The sequence below is a fragment of the Labrus bergylta genome, chromosome 24 (assembly GCF_963930695.1).
Source record: "Labrus bergylta chromosome 24, fLabBer1.1, whole genome shotgun sequence".
Lineage (NCBI taxonomy): Eukaryota > Metazoa > Chordata > Actinopteri > Labriformes > Labridae > Labrus > Labrus bergylta.
Genome location: NC_089218.1, coordinates 656573 through 679691, shown reverse-complemented (window position 1 = coordinate 679691; position 23119 = coordinate 656573). Strand labels below are relative to the sequence as shown.

At 45.7% G+C, this 23119-nt stretch overlaps 2 protein-coding genes across 5 annotated transcripts; one reads left to right on the top strand and one right to left on the bottom strand.

Moving 5' to 3' along the window:
- The first annotated feature begins 71 nt into the window (after positions 1 to 71).
- gart (phosphoribosylglycinamide formyltransferase) lies at positions 72 to 17940 on the top strand. 4 transcript variants are annotated; one of them, XM_020656077.3, is made up of 23 exons: positions 72 to 199; positions 426 to 542; positions 9027 to 9176; positions 9277 to 9372; positions 9686 to 9860; positions 10262 to 10373; positions 10940 to 11008; positions 11588 to 11713; positions 11787 to 11874; positions 13393 to 13478; positions 13550 to 13718; positions 13806 to 14037; positions 14243 to 14337; positions 14552 to 14661; positions 14767 to 14965; positions 15045 to 15296; positions 15487 to 15639; positions 15782 to 15985; positions 16078 to 16236; positions 16367 to 16497; positions 16834 to 16975; positions 17061 to 17176; positions 17282 to 17940. In XM_020656077.3, exons 3-23 carry the CDS (start codon positions 9032 to 9034, stop codon positions 17468 to 17470), a joined length of 3048 nt encoding a protein of 1015 aa, XP_020511733.2. In that variant the 5' UTR covers positions 72 to 199; positions 426 to 542; positions 9027 to 9031; the 3' UTR covers positions 17471 to 17940. The 4 variants fall into 4 exon arrangements, with proteins under 4 accessions (XP_020511733.2, XP_020511732.2, XP_020511731.2 ...); XM_020656076.3 differs by having other exon boundaries at positions 74 to 199; positions 453 to 542; XM_020656075.3 differs by having other exon boundaries at positions 86 to 199; positions 450 to 542.
- Positions 17941 to 20836: 2896 nt separating this feature from the next.
- On the bottom strand, positions 20837 to 22896 carry LOC136178187 (sporozoite surface protein 2-like). Its single transcript, XM_065952264.1, has 2 exons — positions 22866 to 22896; positions 20837 to 22821 (listed from the first exon to the last, which is right to left on the bottom strand). The coding sequence occupies exons 1-2, from the start codon at positions 22894 to 22896 to the stop codon at positions 20837 to 20839; spliced, it is 2016 nt and encodes a 671-aa protein (XP_065808336.1).
- Between the last annotated feature and the right edge of the window lie 223 nt (positions 22897 to 23119).

Genomic DNA, 23119 nt, shown 5'->3' with positions numbered 1-23119 from the left:
ATTTGAATTAATTATTTTCATAAATCAATCCTCAGTGACGTTTAATAGGTAAATATCACCTCGTGATACAGATCGAAGAGGACACGGACCGAGAATCGCGTGTTGACTACATTTCCCATGATGCTCTCGGCAGTTCCACCCCGCGGAAGTTAAAACATCCAAAAAGTTACTGAAAACCAACTCGGGCTGCAAAAACAGGGTAAGAAATGTGAATGTAGATTTACCAAACAGCAGAACTGAAACACACACAACTTTGTTAAACGTCGTGGAGCACTTTTGGTTCACGTTGTGTGGGTGTAGTTTGTGTTTAACGTGTTTAAGAGCATCACGGGGATATATTGGATACACGTGGTGTGTGAGTGTGTGTGTAATGTGTGTGTGTGTGTGTGTGTGTGTGTGTGTGTGTCCATCCTCTGAGATAACAGACTGTGCATCCTCCGGTCACTCAGCAGCCTGATAGCAGAGGAGACACTTCAGACTGCTGTCCTGAACTGACTGGGCTCCGGCTAATTCCTGCTTCACACACACACACAGACTCACAGGTGAGTGTTTGTACCTGTATGTGCTAATGCTGCTAAAACAAACAGCTGGAGAGTAAAGTGTGTTTTAAAGCAGAACACTAAGAAGTGAACTGGAATATGTTGACAGTAAAGTTTGTTGTATTTGTGGAATTCATGATGTCAGAGTGGAGCTCCATCCATCTTCAGTGTTTCATATCAGTGCTGTTTCACTTCATGATGTGAGAGTGGAAACAGCTCCATCCATCTTCAGTGTTTCATATCAGTGCTGTTTCACTTCATGATGAGTGATTGGATGTTTTCCTCTGTTTCTGCTGCAGTGAAGTTTGATTTAAGCTTTGCATGTCTCCTCTGATTTGAGTGAAATAGTGTAAAGGAAGCAGACAGTGGAGGAGAAGTTGGTGCTTGATTTTGCTGAAGGAAAGTCGTCCTGTGTTTGATTTTGTCCCCTGACATGTGAGTCTTGTGATTCCAATCAAAGACAGTGATTTGTGTAATTATGAGACATGTGGACCCACTGAGCAACACTCAGGCCTTTGTACCGGCTCTCTACACACACACACACACACACACACACACACACACACACACACACACACACACACACATCTCCACTCTCTGTCTGCACACACACACACACACACACACACCTCCACTCTCTGTCTGCACACACACACACACACACACACACCTCCACTCTCTGTCTGCACACACACACACACACACACACACACACACACCTCCACTCTCTGTCTGCACACACACACACACATCTCCACTCTCTGTCTGCACACACACACACACATCTCCACTCTCTGTCTGCACACACACACACACACACACACACACACACACACACACACACACACACATCTCCACTCTCTGTCTGCACACACACACACACACACACACACACACACACACATCTCCACTCTCTGTCTGCACACACACACACACACACCTCCACTCTCTGTCTGCACCCTCACACACACACACACACACACACCTCTACTCTGTCTCTGCACACACACACACACACACACATCTCCACTCTCTGTCTGCACACACACACACACACACACACACACACACACACACCTCTACTCTGTCTCTGCACACACACACACCTCCAACACATATTTCCACTTCCTTACTGAATATTGAGAGTTGAGGTTACTGCTCGTTGTCATAGTTTGGACTGTGAGAGTTGAGGTTACTGCTCGTTGTCATAGTTTGGACTGTGAGAGTTGAGGTTACTGCTCGTTGTCATAGTTTGGACTGTGAGAGTTGAGGTTACTGCATGTTGTCATAGTTTGGACTGTGAGAGTTGAGGTTACTGCATGTTGTCATAGTTTGGACTGTGAGAGTTGAGGTTACTGCATGTTGTCATAGTTTGGACTGTGAGAGTTGAGGTTACTGCTCGTTGTCATAGTTTGGACTGTGAGAGTTGAGGTTACTGCTCGTTGTCATAGTTTGGACTGTGAGAGTTGAGGTTACTGCTCGTTGTCATAGTTTGGACTGTGAGAGTTGAGGTTACTGCATGTTGTCATAGTTTGGACTCTGAGAGTTGAGGTTACTGCTCGTTGTCATAGTTTGGACTGTGAGAGTTGAGGTTACTGCATGTTGTCATAGTTTGGACTGTGAGAGTTGAGGTTACTGCTCGTTGTCATAGTTTGGACTGTGAGAGTTGAGGTTACTGCTCGTTGTCATAGTTTGGACTGTGAGAGTTGAGGTTACTGCTCGTTGTCATAGTTTGGACTCTGAGAGTTGAGGTTACTAAATGTTGTCATAGTTTGGACTGTGAGAGTTGAGGTTACTGCTCGTTGTCATAGTTTGGACTCTGAGAGTTGAGGTTACTGCTCGTTGTCATAGTTTGGACTGTGAGAGTTGAGGTTACTGCTCGTTGTCATAGTTTGGACTGTGAGAGTTGAGGTTACTGCACGTTGTCATAGTTTGGACTCTGAGAGTTGAGGTTACTGCTCGTTGTCATAGTTTGGACTGTGAGAGTTGAGGTTACTGCATGTTGTCATAGTTTGGACTGTGAGAGTTGAGGTTACTGCTCGTTGTCATAGTTTGGACTGTGAGAGTTGAGGTTACTGCATGTTGTCATAGTTTGGACTGTGAGAGTTGAGGTTACTGCATGTTGTCATAGTTTGGACTCTGAGAGTTGAGGTTACTGCACGTTGTCATAGTTTGGACTGTGAGAGTTGAGGTTACTGCTCGTTGTCATAGTTTGGACTGTGAGAGTTGAGGTTACTGCATGTTGTCATAGTTTGGACTCTGAGAGTTGAGGTTACTGCTCGTTGTCATAGTTTGGACTCTGAGAGTTGAGGTTACTGCACGTTGTCATAGTTTGGACTGTGAGAGTTGAGGTTACTGCTCGTTGTCATAGTTTGGACTGTGAGAGTTGAGGTTACTGCATGTTGTCATAGTTTGGACTCTGAGAGTTGAGGTTACTGCTCGTTGTCATAGTTTGGACTGTGAGAGTTGAGGTTACTGCTCGTTGTCATAGTTTGGACTGTGAGAGTTGAGGTTACTGCATGTTGTCATAGTTTGGACTCTGAGAGTTGAGGTTACTGCATGTTGTCATAGTTTGGACTGTGAGAGTTGAGGTTACTAAATGTTGTCATAGTTTGGACTGTGAGAGTTGAGGTTACTGCTCGTTGTCATAGTTTGGACTGTGAGAGTTGAGGTTACTGCTCGTTGTCATAGTTTGGACTGTGAGAGTTGAGGTTACTGCACGTTGTCATAGTTTGGACTGTGAGAGTTGAGGTTACTGCTCGTTGTCATAGTTTGGACTGTGAGAGTTGAGGTTACTGCATGTTGTCATAGTTTGGACTCTGAGAGTTGAGGTTACTGCTCGTTGTCATAGTTTGGACTGTGAGAGTTGAGGTTACTGCTCGTTGTCATAGTTTGGACTCTGAGAGTTGAGGTTACTGCATGTTGTCATAGTTTGGACTCTGAGAGTTGAGGTTACTGCTCGTTGTCATAGTTTGGACTGTGAGAGTTGAGGTTACTGCACGTTGTCATAGTTTGGACTCTGAGAGTTGAGGTTACTGCATGTTGTCATAGTTTGGACTGTGAGAGTTGAGGTTACTGCTCGTTGTCATAGTTTGGACTCTGAGAGTTGAGGTTACTGCATGTTGTCATAGTTTGGACTGTGAGAGTTGAGGTTACTGCTCGTTGTCATAGTTTGGACTGTGAGAGTTGAGGTTACTGCTCGTTGTCATAGTTTGGACTGTGAGAGTTGAGGTTACTGCTCGTTGTCATAGTTTGGACTCTGAGAGTTGAGGTTACTGCTCGTTGTCATAGTTTGGACTGTGAGAGTTGAGGTTACTGCTCGTTGTCATAGTTTGGACTCTGAGAGTTGAGGTTACTGCTCGTTGTCATAGTTTGGACTCTGAGAGTTGAGGTTACTGCTCGTTGTCATAGTTTGGACTGTGAGAGTTGAGGTTACTAAATGTTGTCATAGTTTGGACTGTGAGAGTTGAGGTTACTGCATGTTGTCATAGTTTGGACTCTGAGAGTTGAGGTTACTGCTCGTTGTCATAGTTTGGACTGTGAGAGTTGAGGTTACTGCATGTTGTCATAGTTTGGACTCTGAGAGTTGAGGTTACTGCACGTTGTCATAGTTTGGACTCTGAGAGTTGAGGTTACTGCTCGTTGTCATAGTTTGGACTGTGAGAGTTGAGGTTACTGCTCGTTGTCATAGTTTGGACTCTGAGAGTTGAGGTTACTGCATGTTGTCATAGTTTGGACTCTGAGAGTTGAGGTTACTGCTCGTTGTCATAGTTTGGACTCTGAGAGTTGAGGTTACTGCACGTTGTCATAGTTTGGACTCTGAGAGTTGAGGTTACTGCTCGTTGTCATAGTTTGGACTCTGAGAGTTGAGGTTACTGCTCGTTGTCATAGTTTGGACTCTGAGAGTTGAGGTTACTGCTCGTTGTCATAGTTTGGACTGTGAGAGTTGAGGTTACTGCACGTTGTCATAGTTTGGACTCTGAGAGTTGAGGTTACTGCTCGTTGTCATAGTTTGGACTGTGAGAGTTGAGGTTACTGCATGTTGTCATAGTTTGGACTCTGAGAGTTGAGGTTACTGCTCGTTGTCATAGTTTGGACTCTGAGAGTTGAGGTTACTGCATGTTGTCATAGTTTGGACTCTGAGAGTTGAGGTTACTGCACGTTGTCATAGTTTGGACTCTGAGAGTTGAGGTTACTGCTCGTTGTCATAGTTTGGACTCTGAGAGTTGAGGTTACTGCACGTTGTCATAGTTTGGACTCTGAGAGTTGAGGTTACTGCTCGTTGTCATAGTTTGGACTGTGAGAGTTGAGGTTACTGCTCGTTGTCATAGTTTGGACTGTGAGAGTTGAGGTTACTGCTCGTTGTCATAGTTTGGACTGTGAGAGTTGAGGTTACTAAATGTTGTCATAGTTTGGACTGTGAGAGTTGAGGTTACTGCATGTTGTCATAGTTTGGACTCTGAGAGTTGAGGTTACTGCTCGTTGTCATAGTTTGGACTCTGAGAGTTGAGGTTACTGCTCGTTGTCATAGTTTGGACTGTGAGAGTTGAGGTTACTGCATGTTGTCATAGTTTGGACTGTGAGAGTTGAGGTTACTGCATGTTGTCATAGTTTGGACTCTGAGAGTTGAGGTTACTGCTCGTTGTCATAGTTTGGACTGTGAGAGTTGAGGTTACTGCTCGTTGTCATAGTTTGGACTGTGAGAGTTGAGGTTACTGCTCGTTGTCATAGTTTGGACTGTGAGAGTTGAGGTTACTGCTCGTTGTCATAGTTTGGACTGTGAGAGTTGAGGTTACTGCTCGTTGTCATAGTTTGGACTGTGAGAGTTGAGGTTACTGCTCGTTGTCATAGTTTGGACTGTGAGAGTTGAGGTTACTGCTCGTTGTCATAGTTTGGACTGTGAGAGTTGAGGTTACTGCTCGTTGTCATAGTTTGGACTGTGAGAGTTGAGGTTACTGCATGTTGTCATAGTTTGGACTGTGAGAGTTGAGGTTACTGCTCGTTGTCATAGTTTGGACTGTGAGAGTTGAGGTTACTGCTCGTTGTCATAGTTTGGACTGTGAGAGTTGAGGTTACTGCTCGTTGTCATAGTTTGGACTCTGAGAGTTGAGGTTACTAAATGTTGTCATAGTTTGGACTGTGAGAGTTGAGGTTACTGCTCGTTGTCATAGTTTGGACTCTGAGAGTTGAGGTTACTGCTCGTTGTCATAGTTTGGACTGTGAGAGTTGAGGTTACTGCATGTTGTCATAGTTTGGACTGTGAGAGTTGAGGTTACTGCATGTTGTCATAGTTTGGACTCTGAGAGTTGAGGTTACTGCACGTTGTCATAGTTTGGACTGTGAGAGTTGAGGTTACTGCTCGTTGTCATAGTTTGGACTGTGAGAGTTGAGGTTACTGCATGTTGTCATAGTTTGGACTCTGAGAGTTGAGGTTACTGCATGTTGTCATAGTTTGGACTCTGAGAGTTGAGGTTACTGCTCGTTGTCATAGTTTGGACTGTGAGAGTTGAGGTTACTGCTCGTTGTCATAGTTTGGACTGTGAGAGTTGAGGTTACTGCATGTTGTCATAGTTTGGACTCTGAGAGTTGAGGTTACTGCATGTTGTCATAGTTTGGACTCTGAGAGTTGAGGTTACTGCTCGTTGTCATAGTTTGGACTGTGAGAGTTGAGGTTACTAAATGTTGTCATAGTTTGGACTGTGAGAGTTGAGGTTACTGCTCGTTGTCATAGTTTGGACTGTGAGAGTTGAGGTTACTGCTCGTTGTCATAGTTTGGACTGTGAGAGTTGAGGTTACTGCTCGTTGTCATAGTTTGGACTGTGAGAGTTGAGGTTACTGCATGTTGTCATAGTTTGGACTCTGAGAGTTGAGGTTACTGCTCGTTGTCATAGTTTGGACTGTGAGAGTTGAGGTTACTGCTCGTTGTCATAGTTTGGACTCTGAGAGTTGAGGTTACTGCTCGTTGTCATAGTTTGGACTCTGAGAGTTGAGGTTACTGCATGTTGTCATAGTTTGGACTCTGAGAGTTGAGGTTACTGCTCGTTGTCATAGTTTGGACTGTGAGAGTTGAGGTTACTGCACGTTGTCATAGTTTGGACTCTGAGAGTTGAGGTTACTGCATGTTGTCATAGTTTGGACTGTGAGAGTTGAGGTTACTGCTCGTTGTCATAGTTTGGACTCTGAGAGTTGAGGTTACTGCATGTTGTCATAGTTTGGACTGTGAGAGTTGAGGTTACTGCTCGTTGTCATAGTTTGGACTGTGAGAGTTGAGGTTACTGCTCGTTGTCATAGTTTGGACTGTGAGAGTTGAGGTTACTGCTCGTTGTCATAGTTTGGACTCTGAGAGTTGAGGTTACTGCTCGTTGTCATAGTTTGGACTGTGAGAGTTGAGGTTACTGCTCGTTGTCATAGTTTGGACTCTGAGAGTTGAGGTTACTGCTCGTTGTCATAGTTTGGACTCTGAGAGTTGAGGTTACTGCTCGTTGTCATAGTTTGGACTGTGAGAGTTGAGGTTACTAAATGTTGTCATAGTTTGGACTGTGAGAGTTGAGGTTACTGCATGTTGTCATAGTTTGGACTCTGAGAGTTGAGGTTACTGCTCGTTGTCATAGTTTGGACTGTGAGAGTTGAGGTTACTGCTCGTTGTCATAGTTTGGACTGTGAGAGTTGAGGTTACTGCATGTTGTCATAGTTTGGACTCTGAGAGTTGAGGTTACTGCTCGTTGTCATAGTTTGGACTCTGAGAGTTGAGGTTACTGCTCGTTGTCATAGTTTGGACTCTGAGAGTTGAGGTTACTGCTCGTTGTCATAGTTTGGACTCTGAGAGTTGAGGTTACTGCATGTTGTCATAGTTTGGACTCTGAGAGTTGAGGTTACTGCTCGTTGTCATAGTTTGGACTCTGAGAGTTGAGGTTACTGCACGTTGTCATAGTTTGGACTCTGAGAGTTGAGGTTACTGCTCGTTGTCATAGTTTGGACTCTGAGAGTTGAGGTTACTGCTCGTTGTCATAGTTTGGACTCTGAGAGTTGAGGTTACTGCTCGTTGTCATAGTTTGGACTGTGAGAGTTGAGGTTACTGCACGTTGTCATAGTTTGGACTCTGAGAGTTGAGGTTACTGCTCGTTGTCATAGTTTGGACTGTGAGAGTTGAGGTTACTGCATGTTGTCATAGTTTGGACTCTGAGAGTTGAGGTTACTGCTCGTTGTCATAGTTTGGACTCTGAGAGTTGAGGTTACTGCACGTTGTCATAGTTTGGACTCTGAGAGTTGAGGTTACTGCTCGTTGTCATAGTTTGGACTGTGAGAGTTGAGGTTACTGCTCGTTGTCATAGTTTGGACTGTGAGAGTTGAGGTTAGGTTGAGTTTATTTTTTTTCTGCTTTAATGTAAAATTCAACACTTTATTTTTTGGTGTTTAAGGAAGTTAAAGTAAATAAATCACATTTTCCATTGTTATTATATTGATTTAAATGTGCGTCAGAAGGGATGCTACCTTCTGCTCTGAATGATTCTACATGGTGTGTTGAGGTTTTACAATGCCTGCCATGTTGTCCTTAATAAGAACCGTTTCTCCTTTGGGTGCTGAATCCATTAATGTGTTAATCATTAAATCAGTGAGGTCATAGGAGGTCTCTGAGACGTGTGCATGTTTTAAGGAGGACAGACTTATTCTCTGGCTGGTGTCTGATCTGTGCTGGAGTTTTATTATTATCTTCACATGTCTCAAATCTCTCAGTTAGCATATTAAAACCCTTTCACTTGCTAACTATTAGATTGGTGTTTTATATATTTATTTATTTGTATTTATTTGTATTATTATTTTTAATTTTTTTTGCATTGTTAAGGAGAGCTTGGAACACAAACATGTCATTGCCAGCTATGACTGCTCTGCCTGTTGTGTGTTTGACTAATAAAGAGAACTTGAAGTTGATAAGTTGTAAAGGTGCGATGAGTCGTAAGGAAAATATCATCTCCAAAGATTTTCATAATTAAGTCTGTTTGGTGATTTTTCAACAACTTTATAGATTAATTTATTGATGAAATTAAAGTCGTCTTAATGAATGAAAGAAATGCTAAACACGTTTGTCAAATCTTTGCATTCAGTCAATAAAAAGAGGGACGGAGTTACCTAAGAAGGGCGAGGTGAGCAGTGGACTCTATATCAGCCTGATAATTGCTTTGTTGTTTTCTTTATGTAAATGAGTCTCTGTGTGCTGTAGCTGGTGATTTGGCCTCGCCTGGTGACCACGCCATTTAATTGTTGACTTGTGTCTCTGTTCTGCTTGATTGAACTGGAGTCAGTGTGGCTTAACAAGATAATATAAGACCCGAGGCCTGAGAGAAGGTCAACGCTCCCTCACAGCTTACAAGTCCTTTCCTTATAGGTCAGCCTCTGCATGCAATTACACGCTTTCTCTATGAAGGCTTTTCTCTGCTTTGGCGTCGGAGGCGGTGATTTGTTTTAATGCTACATGTCTGATATTCTCAGGTAAGATGGCGGAGAAGGTGCTGGTGGTTGGAGGTGGTGGACGGGAACACGCGCTGGCCTGGAAGCTGGCCCAGTCGGAGCAGATTCAGCAGGTCCTGGTCGCCCCGGGCAACGCAGGGACGGCCGACTGTGGGAAGATCAGCAACTCTGGTAAATACAAAACAGCGAGGCGTTTAGTTTACTCCTCTGTGCTGAAACATTTCCAAAGTCAGTGAAGTTGATGACTCTGTGTTGTTGTTTCTCTGTTCAGAGGTGTCTGTCAGTAATCACACCATCTTGGCTCAGTTCTGCAAGGATCACCATGTGGGGCTTGTCGTGGTCGGCCCTGAGGTGCCGCTCGCAGCAGGTCAGCGACATCCATCCTGTCCACTGTCGAGTCATTCTTTCTTTGTGTTTCACTTTCTTAGAAAAAGGCTGAAAACGATGAAGAAGAGTCTGTGATGAAGTCAAAACTATCCATGCATTCTTCTGCAGTATTTCTCAGCTCTTTTCTTCTTGGCTTTTTCATGCATCCTCACTTTGATTGTTTCCTGGGGAGTCAATCCAACACTTCCTGCGTCCTTGTTTGAGCGGTTCTGTTTCCTTGTTTTTCTGTGAGTGATTCTTTATTTTGTGCGTCGGTGGTTTTGCTTCACTTCCTCCCTTCAATGCTCTCTCAGGTATCGTAGACGACCTGACGGCGGCAGGAGTGCGATGTTTCGGCCCGTCTGCCAAAGCAGCTCAGCTGGAGGCCAGCAAGAGCTACTCCAAGGCCTTCATGGAGCGTCACGGCATCCCAACGGCCCGCTACGGCTCCTTCACCGACACCGAGGAGGCCTGCAAATACATCCGCACGTCAGTACAGGCACAAGTTTAACAGAGTGTATGCTCCAGTCCCGACTTAAAGAAAAGATGATTTGAATTGGGAAAGTTCTGTTCTCAAAGTCATTTAGGAGCGTCATAGAAAATGAAATCACCTCAGAGGCTTAATGACGAGAAGAAAACGATCCTGTGTAAACTTTAAAAGGCTTTTGTACTGTGTGGAAGTCGTTTGTTGTGGGCATATAAAAGCTGTGGAGCAGACCAGCTGCCACACTCTGACAGCCTCCATCCATACACATCCCAGACAAACAATCGTGTTCACTGCACAAGTCACACAAACATTTGATGCTCTCTATCAGCCGTTCACCATCTGCTCCAGATGTGTTTTTCTCTCAATGGTTGTTGAGTTTGTTTTATTGTTTCCCGGCTCTCAGGGCCGACTTCCCAGCGCTGGTCGTGAAGGCCAGCGGGCTGGCGGCGGGGAAAGGAGTGATCGTGGCGAAAGACCAGGACGAGGCCTGTCGGGCCGTGATGGACATCATGAAGGTACGAGACTGTTCCTCATCCTCTGGGATTTGAAGCAGCTACACACAAGTCTTTGTGTAGAAGAAGAAAAATGAGTCCTGCATGATTGAGTCACACATTAAGATTGAGGACTGAGCACAGATCAGTCCCAGCAGCTCTGTGTGTGTGTGTGTGTGTGTGTGTGTGTGTGTGTGTGTGTGTGTGTGTGTGTGTGTGTGTGTGTGTGTGTGTGTGTGTGTGTGTGTGTGTGTGTGTGTGTGTGTGTGTGTGTGTGTGTGTGTGTGTGTGTGTGTGTGTGTGTGTGTGTGTGTGTGTGTGTGTGTGTGTGTGTGTGTGTGTGTGTGTGTGTGTGTGTGTGTGTGTGTGTGTGTGTGTGTGTGTGTGTGTGTTTGTAAAACTGATCAGTGTGAGTCCAACCGTCCTGCATGGGTTTAATACATTCTGCTGGAGTTATTATTTCCAGACCAATTCAGCTGAATGTTGATGTATTGTGTGAAGCTGTGAGTCCACTCTGCCTGAATCCCTGAAGTTCCACAGAAGACACATTGAGCTCGTGTGTGTGTGTGTGTGTGTGTGTGTGTTTTCAGGACCGAGCGTTTGGATGTGCAGGGGACACTGTGGTGGTTGAAGAACTCTTAGAGGGAGAGGAAGTGTCTGTGAGTAGAGAAACTCTGAACAGCATTGAACCAACATTTACCTCCAACTTGTAGAAAACTTCCTCTCTCTCTCTCTCTCTCTCTCTCTCTGTCTCTCTCTCTCTCTCTCTCTCCCCCCTCTCTCTGTCTCTCTCTCTCTCTGTCTCTCTCTCTCTGTCTCTCTGTCTCTCTCTCTCTCTGTCTATCTCTCTCTCTGTCTCTGTCTCTCTCTCTCTCTCTGTCTCTCTGTCTCTCTCTCCTCTCTCTCTCTCTGTCTATCTCTCTCTCTGTCTCTGTCTCTCTCTCTCTCTCTGTCTCTCTGTCTCTCTCTCCTCTCTCTCTCTCTGTCTCTCTCTGTCTCTGTCTCTGTCTCTCTCTCTCTCTCTGTCTCTCTGTCTCTCTCTCCTCTCTCTCTCTCTGTCTATCTCTCTCTCTGTCTCTGTCTCTCTTTCTCTCTGTCTCTCTCTCTCTCTCTGTCTCTCTGTCTCTCTCTCCTCTCTCTCTCTCTGTCTATCTCTCTCTCTGTCTCTCTTTCTCTCTGTCTCTGTCTCTCTCTCTCTCTCTCTCTCTCTCTCCCCCTCTCTCTCTCCCCCCTCTTAGTGTCTGTGCTTCAGCGATGGTTCCTCTGTGTCTGCGATGCCTCCGGCTCAGGATCACAAGCGGCTGCAGGACGGCGACCTGGGGCCAAACACGGGTGGCATGGGGGCCTACTGCCCCACCCCTCAGGTACACATCTCTTCTTCCTCTGTGGTTTGCTTTGGGAGAAAAGCTCACCTGTTTAATGAGCTCCTGTGTGCAGGTGAGCCAGGAGCTGCTGCAGCAGATTAAAGAGACGGTGCTGCAGAAGACTGTGGATGGGATGAAGGAGGACGGAGCTCCTTATGTGGGCAAGTACAAATATACATGTCATATAACCATCAACATATAACCATGAACATACAAGAGGAGAGAGAGACTCAGGACACTTATATCTGTCTCTATATATATATATATCTCTCAGTATACATGTCATATAACCATCAACATATAACCATGAACATACAAGAGGAGAGAGAGACTCAGGACACTTATATCTGTCTCTATATATATATATATCTCTCAGTATACATGTCATATAACCATCAACATACAAGAGGAGAGAGAGACTCAGGACACTTATATCTGTCTCTATATATATATATATCTCTCAGTATACATGTCATATAACCATCAACATACAAGAGGAGAGAGAGACTCAGGACACTTATATCTGTCTCTATATATATATATCTATATCAGTATACATGTTATATAACCATCAACATACAAGAGGAGAGAGAGACTCAGGACACTTATATCTGTCTCTATATATATATATCTATATCAGTATACATGTTATATAACCATCAACATACAAGAGGAGAGAGAGACTCAGGACACTTATATCTGTCTCTATATATATATATCTATATCAGTATACATGTTATATAACCATCAACATACAAGAGGAGAGAGAGACTCAGGACACTTATATCTGTCTCTATATATATATATCTATATCAGTATACATGTTATATAACCATCAACATACAAGAGGAGAGAGAGACTCAGGACACTTATATCTCTCTCTCTCTATATATATATATATATATATATATATATATATATCTCAGTATACATGCTAATGAATCTGTGAGCGGATCAGCTTGGACAGATCTTCTGCATGTTTCTTTGTTACTTTAATGTGGAAACTTTGCATTAGTGACAGTCGTACACACAGGTCTCTCTAAGTGTTATTTATAAGACATCTAACTTTGTGGGAGATGCAGGGTTTCTGTAGTAAATGTTAATTCGACTTGTTTTCTGAAGTTTCACAGGCAAAGATAAATCAGTATTTTTCCAATTCTTTACTTTTTCATTAATATTAATTCAATTACCAGTAAACTTTTTCTTGAGTTATGTTGAGTTTCGATGACATGTGTTTAATGCCTTCAGATGAAATATTGACAGACTTTTATAAAAAATACTCTTTGAGTATAATTATGCATAAAGAGAAATAACCGCACCTCTAAAATGTTACGATGCTCATGCACTTTAAAGAGTTTTGAGTCGTTCAGATTCAAAGTCATCAAAAGAACAAATCAATGAAGAGTGGTGAGAGAGGGTGAAGTGACCCTCAGATGGAGGAAGCTGAAAATGACACCTTGCTGTGACAAGATTTGTCTTATTAATCTTAGAATGTTTTATTTCACAACATAGAAATAGTTTGAATCATAAAAACATTGCTGGATGTGACATATTCTACTTTGTGTAAGTGACTTTAAAATGTGTTATATAAAGTTCTCTGCAGAGATGACATCACATATTTCTGCTCTCTGCCATCAGTTTCTACTTGAGCTCTGGTTTCTTCTTCTCTTCAATTGCAGGCGTGCTGTATGCAGGTCTGATGCTGACCAATCAGGGGCTGAAGGTCCTCGAGTTCAACTGTCGCTTTGGAGACCCCGAGTGTCAGGTGAGCCCCGTCTTCATCACCTGTCTCTGGATGTTAAAACAGTCTTTGAACATGTGCTGTGGCTCTGTCAGGTGCTGCTGCCGCTCCTGAAGAGTGACCTCTATGACGTCATCCTGAACACAATGAATGGAAAACTGGCCTCCAGCGCCCCCGTGTGGCACCAGGACAGCTCTGCAGTCACTGTGGTGATGGCCAGTGAAGGATACCCCGGCTCCTATCAGAAAGGAGTGCAGATCACAGGTACGCAGCTCAAAAGAGACTTTATATTATATATTCTTATTAGTTTAGGAGTTATTTGTTTTCATGAGGTGCTCTGTGGATCCTCAGGTTTGTCTCAGGTCCAGGACTCGGGCGTGCAGGTCTTCCATGCCGGCACCGCCTTAAAGGATGGAGGTGTGGTCTCCAGCGGAGGGCGGGTCCTGACTGTCACTGCTGTCAGCTCGTCTCTGGAGGCCGCCCTGCAAGCGGCCAATCAGGGAGTGGCAGCCGTTGGCTTCCCGGGCGCCGTTTACCGCCGAGACATCGGGCACCGAGCCATCGCTCACCTGAACCAACACAGGTGTGTGTGAGAGTAAGACGGTGTGAAACACGACCACATTCCCCTTCTGTTCTTTTGTTTTCATGTGTTAACTTTGTAAATAAAAGAAGTGAACTTTGATGTTCCTGCGTCTTTGTTTTTATTTAAAGAATGAAACATTGAGTCATGTTAAAGTGTCTTCAGTGAGACTGCAGACCGGCCTGATATCACTCTGTGTCTCTGACAGAGGTCTCACCTATAAGGACAGCGGGGTGGACATCGCCGCCGGCAACAAGCTGGTGGACATGATCAAGCCTCTGGCCAAGGCGACTTCTCGAGCCGGTAATGAAGTGTGTAGAGTTTGATTAAATAAGCAGGATGTGTGTGATTTATCAGAAAGACTTGACCTTCTCATTCAGAAAGAAATCCTCTATTTTTAAGAAATGCCTTCAAATCTCTTACTGTGAGTGTTTGTGATGCAGCTGCTACGTTTCTCTGAATCCATACAGGAGTAGGTAAAGCCTGAAAACATGGTGATGTGTTGTTGTCTCATCAGGGTGTAATGCAGAGCTCGGAGGGTTTGCTGGACTCTTTGACCTGAAGGCAGCCGGTTTTGTGGACCCGATCCTCGTGTCAGGGACGGACGGAGTCGGAACCAAGCTGAAGGTGCTAAACTGATTCTGCATCCTGGTTTTTATGTTGGTGAGGTGAGCCTAATGGCCAATAAGGAGACAGACTCATGTGGCTTTAACTGGTTTCATTTATCCTCAGATCGCCCAGGCGTGTGGTCAGCATGGAGGTCTAGGTCAGGACCTGGTGGCGATGTGTGTGAACGACGTGCTGGCTCAGGGCGCCGAGCCGCTCTTCTTCCTCGACTACTTCTCCTGCGGACGACTAGAAGTGGACGTGGCCGCCTCGGTGGTTGGAGGCATCGCAAAGGCCTGCGAGATGGCCGGCTGTGCTCTGCTGGGTGAGAGAGAGAGAGAGAGTTTAAGGAGGATTCAGGTGGACTTGTTGTTATCTCACACGTCTTGTGTTTGTGTGTGCAGGCGGTGAGACAGCAGAGATGCCGGGCGTCTACGCTGCAGGAGAGTATGACCTGGCGGGGTTCTGTGTTGGAGCGGTGGAGCGGGGCTCCCTGTTGCCCCGGCTGGGGGACATCACAGAGGGGGACGTGCTGATTGGTGTGGCGTCCTCCGGGGTCCACAGCAACGGCTTCAGTTTGGTGCGTAAAGTCCTGGAGAGAGCCGGCCTCAGCTACAGCTCCCCTGCTCCTTTTGGGAAGCCGGGGCAGAGTGTGGGTGAGTGAAGCTTTTTGAACGTACTCTTCTTAAAGAACAGCCAGCTGTGTGTCATATATGGAAGTGAAGTGTTACCCTAGAAAAGCTTTTCAGAGACTTCTGGATTAATCAGGAAGATTGTCAGCTCATGTAAATAATGTATACTCTACTATATGTTGGCCTGACTGTAACCTTTGACCTCTGCTCCCAGGTGAGGTTTTGCTGACACCGACAAACATCTACAGTCGTCTTCTGTTGCCCATCCTCCGCAGCGGATGCGTCAAAGCGTACGCCCACATCACAGGGGGAGGACTGCTGGAGAACATCCCTCGGGTGCTGCCGCCGGAGCTGGCTGTGGATTTAGGTGAGATGAAAGAGCGTCGGTGTTCAGAGGCAGCAGAAGCAGATTTAATGGAAGCTGGTTTTCCTCTTCATGACGCTGCATCTGCACACTTTTTAGTTTTGATGAAGTTAGTGTTCATACTGTGTGTTTGTGTATGATTCAGATGCGTCTCGATGGAGCGTCCCTGCTGTGTTTTCGTGGCTCCATAAGGAGGGCGGTCTGAGCGAGGAGGAGATGGCTCGCACCTTCAACTGCGGCCTGGGAGCGGTGCTGGTTGTGTCTCCTCTGGATGCGCAGAAGGTGTTAGGTCAGATTCAAGCACAGGAAGAGGCGTGGATCGTGGGTTCACTGGCACGGAAGCAGCCCGGTGAGAGTTTGAAAACACTAAATAGTGAAATGCAACAGATGGACAATTGTCCCAGAAGACAATATTCATAATGACATTGTTTGTTTGTGCAGGGGCAGAAGCTGTGGTGGTCCGTAACCTGAGGCACAGCCTGCTGACTGCAGGACCAGCGTGCATCAGTGAGGCGGTTGTTGAGCAGAATGGTGGTTGCCGTGGCGACAGCAGCAAGCCACAAAAGAGGACCAGAGTGGGAGTTCTTATCTCTGGCAGTGGTGTGTTTTCAGTAGCTTTGAGAAGATACATTGAAATAGTTTCCAGTGTTTACTAAAATGTTAAAGAAGTGTCTTTAAGAGTGCATCGTTAGTTTGTCTCAGGGCTTTTTTATTTTTTCTGTACCTCCAGGCACCAACCTGCAGGCGCTGATAGAGCAGGCCAGACGTCCGTCCAGCTCTGCAGAGATTGTGGTGGTCATCTCTAACCGACCTGGAGTGCAGGGCCTGAAGAGAGCATCACTGGCCGGCATTCAGACTCGAGTAAAATACAATGAATGAATATTAATGATGGATGGTATTTTCAAAAAGTCTTGAAATTGAGTATTTTTTCATGAAAGTTGAGAGATATGTTTTTGAGATGTAAGCTGTCGAGTGGTTTTTGGTCCTAAAGTGTTAAAAGAACATGACAGTCCTTTAGTTTCATATAAGAAAGTCAACATTGGTCTGAAGTTTGCTGATATCAGAGCGGATCAGTAATTCCAGATTAAACACATAAATGAGCAAAAGGAGGGGGCTGAGCAAGTAGAGTAAGTTGATCCACAGAGACTGTGGATAGAATCCTGTTGATGGAGTTGTGTGTGCGCGTCTCCTCACAAGGTCGTAGACCACAAACTGTACGGGAGCCGAGCTGAGTTTGACGGCACCATCGATCGTGTGCTGGAAGAATTTGCGGTGGAGCTGGTGTGTCTCGCTGGATTCATGAGGATCCTCACAGGAACGTTTGTCAAGAAGTGGAACGGTGTGTATCTCAATTTTGCACATTTTTTTTATTGTCAGTCATGAAGATGTTTAAAAAATTGTTCATTTGTCTGTGATTGCAACAGGAAAGTTACTGAACATCCACCCGTCCCTGCTGCCCTCGTTCAAGGGAGTGAATGCCCAGAAGCAGGCTCTGCAGGCTGGAGTGCGGGTTGCAGGCTGCACAGTGCATTTTGTAGCAGTAAGTTTGAGACACTGGGGAATAAATCATTTAATTTTGGTGAATTGAATGAGTCACAGAGCTATTGTTTTATTTGTGTGTGTGTGTGTGTGTGTGTGTGTTCAGGAAGAGGTGGATGCTGGGGCCATCATCGTGCAGGAGGCGGTGCTCGTGCAGGGCGGAGACACAGAGGAGAGTCTGTCAGACAGAATCAGGGAGGCCGAGCACCGAGCGTTCCCTGCTGCTATGGAGCTGGTGGCCAGCGGAGGAGTCGGGCTCGCAGAGGACGGACGCATTGTGTGGAAGTCAAGTTAAAATTCAGAACATCAGCATTAAAATAATGTTCATTAATCTGTCTCATTTGTAGAGTGTTAATTGTGTAATAGTTGGTTTGATAATACAGAAAAGGTACTACAGCATGAAATAGATGAATAAAAAAAAATGACATGTAGACATTAAAAACTCAACAGCTTTGTGAAGATATCAGTTTTTACTGTTTGATTAGTGCAAAGATGTGCTTTCATTTTCAGATTTCTAGTGTTACATTTCCTCACAAACTAACATGGAAGAAAAAGGAGCATCATGTGTAGAGAGAAATGTTACTTGACATAAAAACTACATTCCAGTCATGAGTTTTGAGAACTGGTAGTTGCAGTGGGATGAAACTGTAAATTTAGAAAACAATCCGAGTGGTTGTGCATGTCATGCTGTCTAAATGATTTGTTGTTGTAACTCTGAATGAGTGTGTTTATCATTTCTTTATTAAAGCTGCTTTGATGAATGAAGGATGTTGGAGAGATTTTCAGTTGATGTGAATTAACACTTTATTTTAAAAAGGGGGAGAGTGATAAATGGTGAGTTGAAGTTTTGTTTAGACACAATAGGAATCATTTGTAATTAATGTTAGTTTAAAAATGCTTAAATTAGTTTGAAAGAAAAGATATTTGTAGTGAAGTTAAGTATTTGTTTCCTCTCTTTTCCTACTGCACCTCCTTCAGCACACTTCCTGGTTTCTCACTCTGTCCTCTCTTGATTGGTTGTTGTTTGCACTCTGTCATTAATTAGATTGTATTGACCTGTCTACTCTTTATTTAAAACTGCACTCCTTTACACTCTTGTTTTCATGCTCACATGGGGAGACAGTTCAGTAATGGTAAGGTGGCTTTTACTCCTATTTTAGTTACTATCTAGTCTATTTTAATTTGTCCTCAGTAATTTATTTATGTTTATTTACTTTGAGAAAGTAATTAGACTTGTTTTTTGTACTAATATTATTTTATTTGTGTTTCAGCATGGATGTTAAGATAAAGATAAAGTTTATTGATTCCTGTGGGGGGAAATTTGTGCATTTTAGTAGCTCCAGAAAATGGGATGGGAATATAATTCTTAAAAATAGAAGTTAAAAATGAAATGAAATATATTTACAGTAGTTAAATAAAAAAATAAAATAATGGAGAATTCCACAGTAACTACACTGGAAGTCAATCAATTAATTTTTATTTGTATAGAATCAAGTCAAAATGTTTTATGTCCAGAGACTTTACAAAAAGCAGGTAAAAGACCTTACTCATTGTTATGTTACAAAAAGCAGGTAAAAGACCTTACTCATTGTTATGATACAAAAAGCAGGTAAAAGACCTTACTCATTGTTATGTTACAAAAAGCAGGTAAAAGACCTTACTCATTGTTATGATACAAAAAGCAGGTAAAAGACCTTACTCATTGTTATATTACAAAAAGCAGGTAAAAGACCTTACTCATTGTTATGATACATAAAGCAGGTAAAAGACCTTACTCATTGTTATGATACATAAAGCAGGTAAAAGAACTTACTCATTGTTATGTTACAAAAAGCAGGTAAAAGACCTTACTCATTGTTATGTTACAAAAAGCAGGTAAAAGACCTTACTCATTGTTATGTTACATAAAGCAGGTAAAAGACCTTACTCATTGTTATGATACAAAAAGCAGGTAAAAGACCTTACTCATTGTTATGTTACAAAAAGCAGGTAAAAGACCTTACTCATTGTTATGTTACATAAAGCAGGTAAAAGACCTTACTCATTGTTATGATACAAAAAGCAGGTAAAAGACCTTACTCATTGTTATGTTACAAAAAGCAGGTAAAAGACCTTACTCATTGTTATGTTACAAAGATCTGGCCTATCCATCATGAGTACTTTAGCAAAGCAGCAAAAGTTACAGTGGTAAGAAAAAACTTTCTTATTAAAAGGCAGGAAAAGAGTTATTGTTATTAAAAACACACTCAGTGTGTAACATGAGGTGGTGATGTTGTTAAACAGTCTGACTTCAGATGGGATGAACGACCTGTGGTAGTGCTCTGTTTTGCAGGGTGGGTGTCTGAGTCTGCTGCTGAAGGAGCTGCTCAGGGCCCCCACAGGGCCCCCACAGGGCCCCCACAGTGTCATGCAGGGGGTGAGAGGGGTTGTTCATGATGGATGACAGCTTCACTAACATCCTCCTCTCACCCACCTCCTCTACAGAGTACAGAGGACAGTCCCAGACAGAACTGGCCCTCATGCCCAGTCTGTTCAGTCTCTTCCTGTCTCTCTCTGTGCTCCCTCCTCCCCTGCATAGAAAAGTGCAGACGTCACCACAGTGTCATAAAAAGTCTGTAGCAGAGTCCTGCACACTCCAAAGGACCTCAGTCCTCTTAGCAGGTGACGTTGACATTGGCCCTTCTTGTACAGGATGTCTGTGTTGTGTGACCAGTCCAGTTTGTTGTTGAGGTGAACACCCAGGTATTTGTACGTCTCCACCCTCTCTATGTCCAAGCCCTGGATGTTCACCGGTGCAGTCTGGGGTGATTTCCTGTGGAAGTCAATCACCATCTCCTTTGTCTTGCTGGCGTTGAGCTGAAGGTGGTTGAGCTCACTCCAGTCAACAAAGTCCATGATGACCTGCCTGTACTGCTGTTCGCTCCCCTTAGACACACAGCCCACGATGGCTGAGTCATCGGAGAACTTCTGCAGGTGGCAGCTCCCAGAGTTGTAAGAGAAGTCCGAGGTGTACAGGGTGAAGAGAAAAGGGGAGAGAGGTGTCCCTTGCGGGGCCCCTGTACTGCAGACCACCATGTCAGACTCACAGTGCTGAAGCCCCACGTACTGTGGTCTGTTGGTGAGGTAGTCCGTTGTCCACGCAGCCAGGTGACAGTCCACTCCCGCCCTCTCTAGCTTCCCCCTGAGCAGTGCAGGCTGGATGGTGTTGAAGGCACTGGAGACCCTCACAGTGCTGCTGGTGTTCTCCAGGTGAGTCCAGGATCTCTGCAGCAGGTAGATGATGGCGTCATCCAGCCCGATGTTTGGCTGGTAGGCGAACTGCAGAGGATCCAGATTAGAAGTCACCAGGGGGTGGAGTTTGTTGAGGATGATCCTCTCCATGGTCTTCATCAGGTGAGAGGTGAGGGCCACAGGTGTGAAGTGGTTAGGCTCCCTGGGGTGAGATGTGTTTGGGACTGGAACCACGCAGGAAGTCTTCCACAGAGTCGGTACCCTCTCCAGTTTCAGCTTCAGGTTGAAGATGTGCAGAAGAACCTCACAGAGCTGGTCTGCACAGTCATTCAGGAGTTTGGAGTTGGGACTTGTGGCCTTGATTTTCCTCAGCTGGCTTCTGACCTGATCAGCTGTTGAGGAGGAGGAGGGGGATGAGGGGGATGGCAGGTTAGTCAGATGGAGTGTTGAGGGGGATGTCAGGGTGCTCGGGTGAAGTGTTGAGAGGGGTGTTGGGGTACTCGGATGGAGTGTTGAGGGGGATGTTGGGGTACTCGGATGGAGTGTTGAGGGGGGTGTTGGGGTAGTTGGATGGAGTGTTGAAGGGGGTGTCAGGGTACTCGGATGGAGTGTTGAGGGGGATGTTGGGGTACTCGGATGGAGTGTTGAGGGGGGTGTTGGGGTAGTTGGATGGAGTGTTGAGGGGGATGTTGGGGTACTCGGATGGAGTGTTGAGGGGGATGTTGGGGTACTCGGATGGAGTGTTGAGGGGGGTGTTGGGGTAGTTGGATGGAGTGTTGAAGGGGGTGTTGGGGTACTTGGATGGAGTGTCAGGGTACTCGGGTGAAGTGTTGAGGGGGATGTCAGGGTACTTGGATGGAGTGTTGAGGGGGGTGTTGGGGTACTTGGATGGAGTGTCGGGGTACTCGGATGGAGTGTTGAGGGGGGTGTCGGTGTAGTTAGATGGAGTGTTGAGAGGGGTGTCCGGGTAGTCGGGTGAAGTGTTGAGAGCGGTGTCGGGGTACTCGGATGGAGTGTTGAGGGGGGTGTCCGGGTAGTCGGGTGAAGTGTTGAGAGGGGTGTCCGGGTAGTCGGGTGAAGTGTTGAGAGGGGTGTCGGGGTACTCGGATGGAGTGTTGAGGGGGGTGTCCGGGTAGTCGGGTGAAGTGTTGAGAGGGGTGTTGGGGTACTCGGATGGAGTGTTGAGGGGGGTGTTGGGGTAGTTGGATGGAGTGTTGAGGGGGGTGTTGGGGTAGTTGGATGGAGTGTTGAGAGGGGTGTCCGGGTAGTCGGGTGAAGTGTTGAGAGGGGTGTCGGGGTACTTGGATGGAGTGTTGAGGGGGGTGTCGGGGTACTTGGATGGAGTGTTGAGGGGGGTGTTGGGGTACTTGGATGGAGTGTCAGGGTACTCGGATGGAGTGTTGAGAGGGGTGTTGGGGTACTGGGATGGAGTGTTGAGGGGGGTGTTGGGGTACTGGGATAGAGTGTTGAGGGGGGTGTTGGGGTACTTGGATGGAGTGTTGGGGTACTGGGATGGAGTGTTGAGGGGGGTGTTGGGGTACTTGGATGGAGTGTCAGGGTACTCGGATGGAGTGTTGAGAGGGGTGTTGGGGTACTTGGATGGAGTGTCAGGGTACTTGGATGGAGTGTTGAGAAGGGTGTTGGGGTACTGGGATGGAGTGTTGAGGGGGGTGTTGGGGTACTGGGATGGAGTGTTGAGGGGGGTGTTGGGGTACTGGGATGGAGTGTTGAGAGGGGTGTTGGGGTACTGGGATGGAGTGTTGAGGGGGGTGTTGGGGTACTTGGATGGAGTGTTGAGAGGGGTGTTGGGGTACTTGGATGGAGTGTTGAGAGGGGTGTTGGGGTACTGGGATGGAGTGTCGGGGTAGTTGGATGGAGTGTTGAGAGGGGTGTTGGGGTACTTGGATGGAGTGTTGAGGGGGGTGTTGGGGTACTTGGATGGAGTGTTGAGGGGGGTGTTGGGGTACTGGGATGGAGTGTTGAGGGGGGTGTTGGGGTATTTGGATGGAGTGTTGAGAGGGGTGTCGGGGTACTCGGATGGAGTGTTGAGGGGGGTGTTGGGGTACTGGGATGGAGTGTCGGGGTAGTTGGATGGAGTGTTGGGGTACTCGGATGGAGTGTTGAGAGGGGTGTTGGGGTACTTGGATGGAGTGTTGAGGGGGGTGTTGGGGTACTGGGATGGAGTGTTGAGGGGGGTGTTGGGGTACTTGGATGGAGTGTTGAGAGGGGTGTCGGGGTAATCGGATGGAGTGTTGAGGGGGGTGTTGGGGTACTGGGATGGAGTGTCGGGGTAGTTGGATGGAGTGTTGAGAGGGGTGTTGGGGTACTTGGATGGAGTGTTGAGGGGGGTGTCGGGGTAGTTGGATGGAGTGTTGAGGTAGGTGGTAGTGTACTTTGGGTATTCAGATGGAGTGTCTGAGAAGTGGGCTGGTCTGTGGTGTGATGGGTGGGAGTCCTACTCTCTGTGTCCTGCTTCAGGGTCTGTTCCATGCCTTCTGCTGTGAGTGGAGATGTTATTCAGGCTCCTCCAGACTTCTTTATGTTGTAAATGGTCCTCCATCTTTCCTTGGTAGGTGGGTTAATGCTCCTTGATTTTTCTGTTGAGGTTGTTCTGCCTCCTGCTCAGGTGCTTTGTATGTCCGGATATAGAAACCATTCTGTTTTTATTGAGCAGGGTTTGTTGTTGGAGAAAGATTGTATTGTTTTTTGGTGG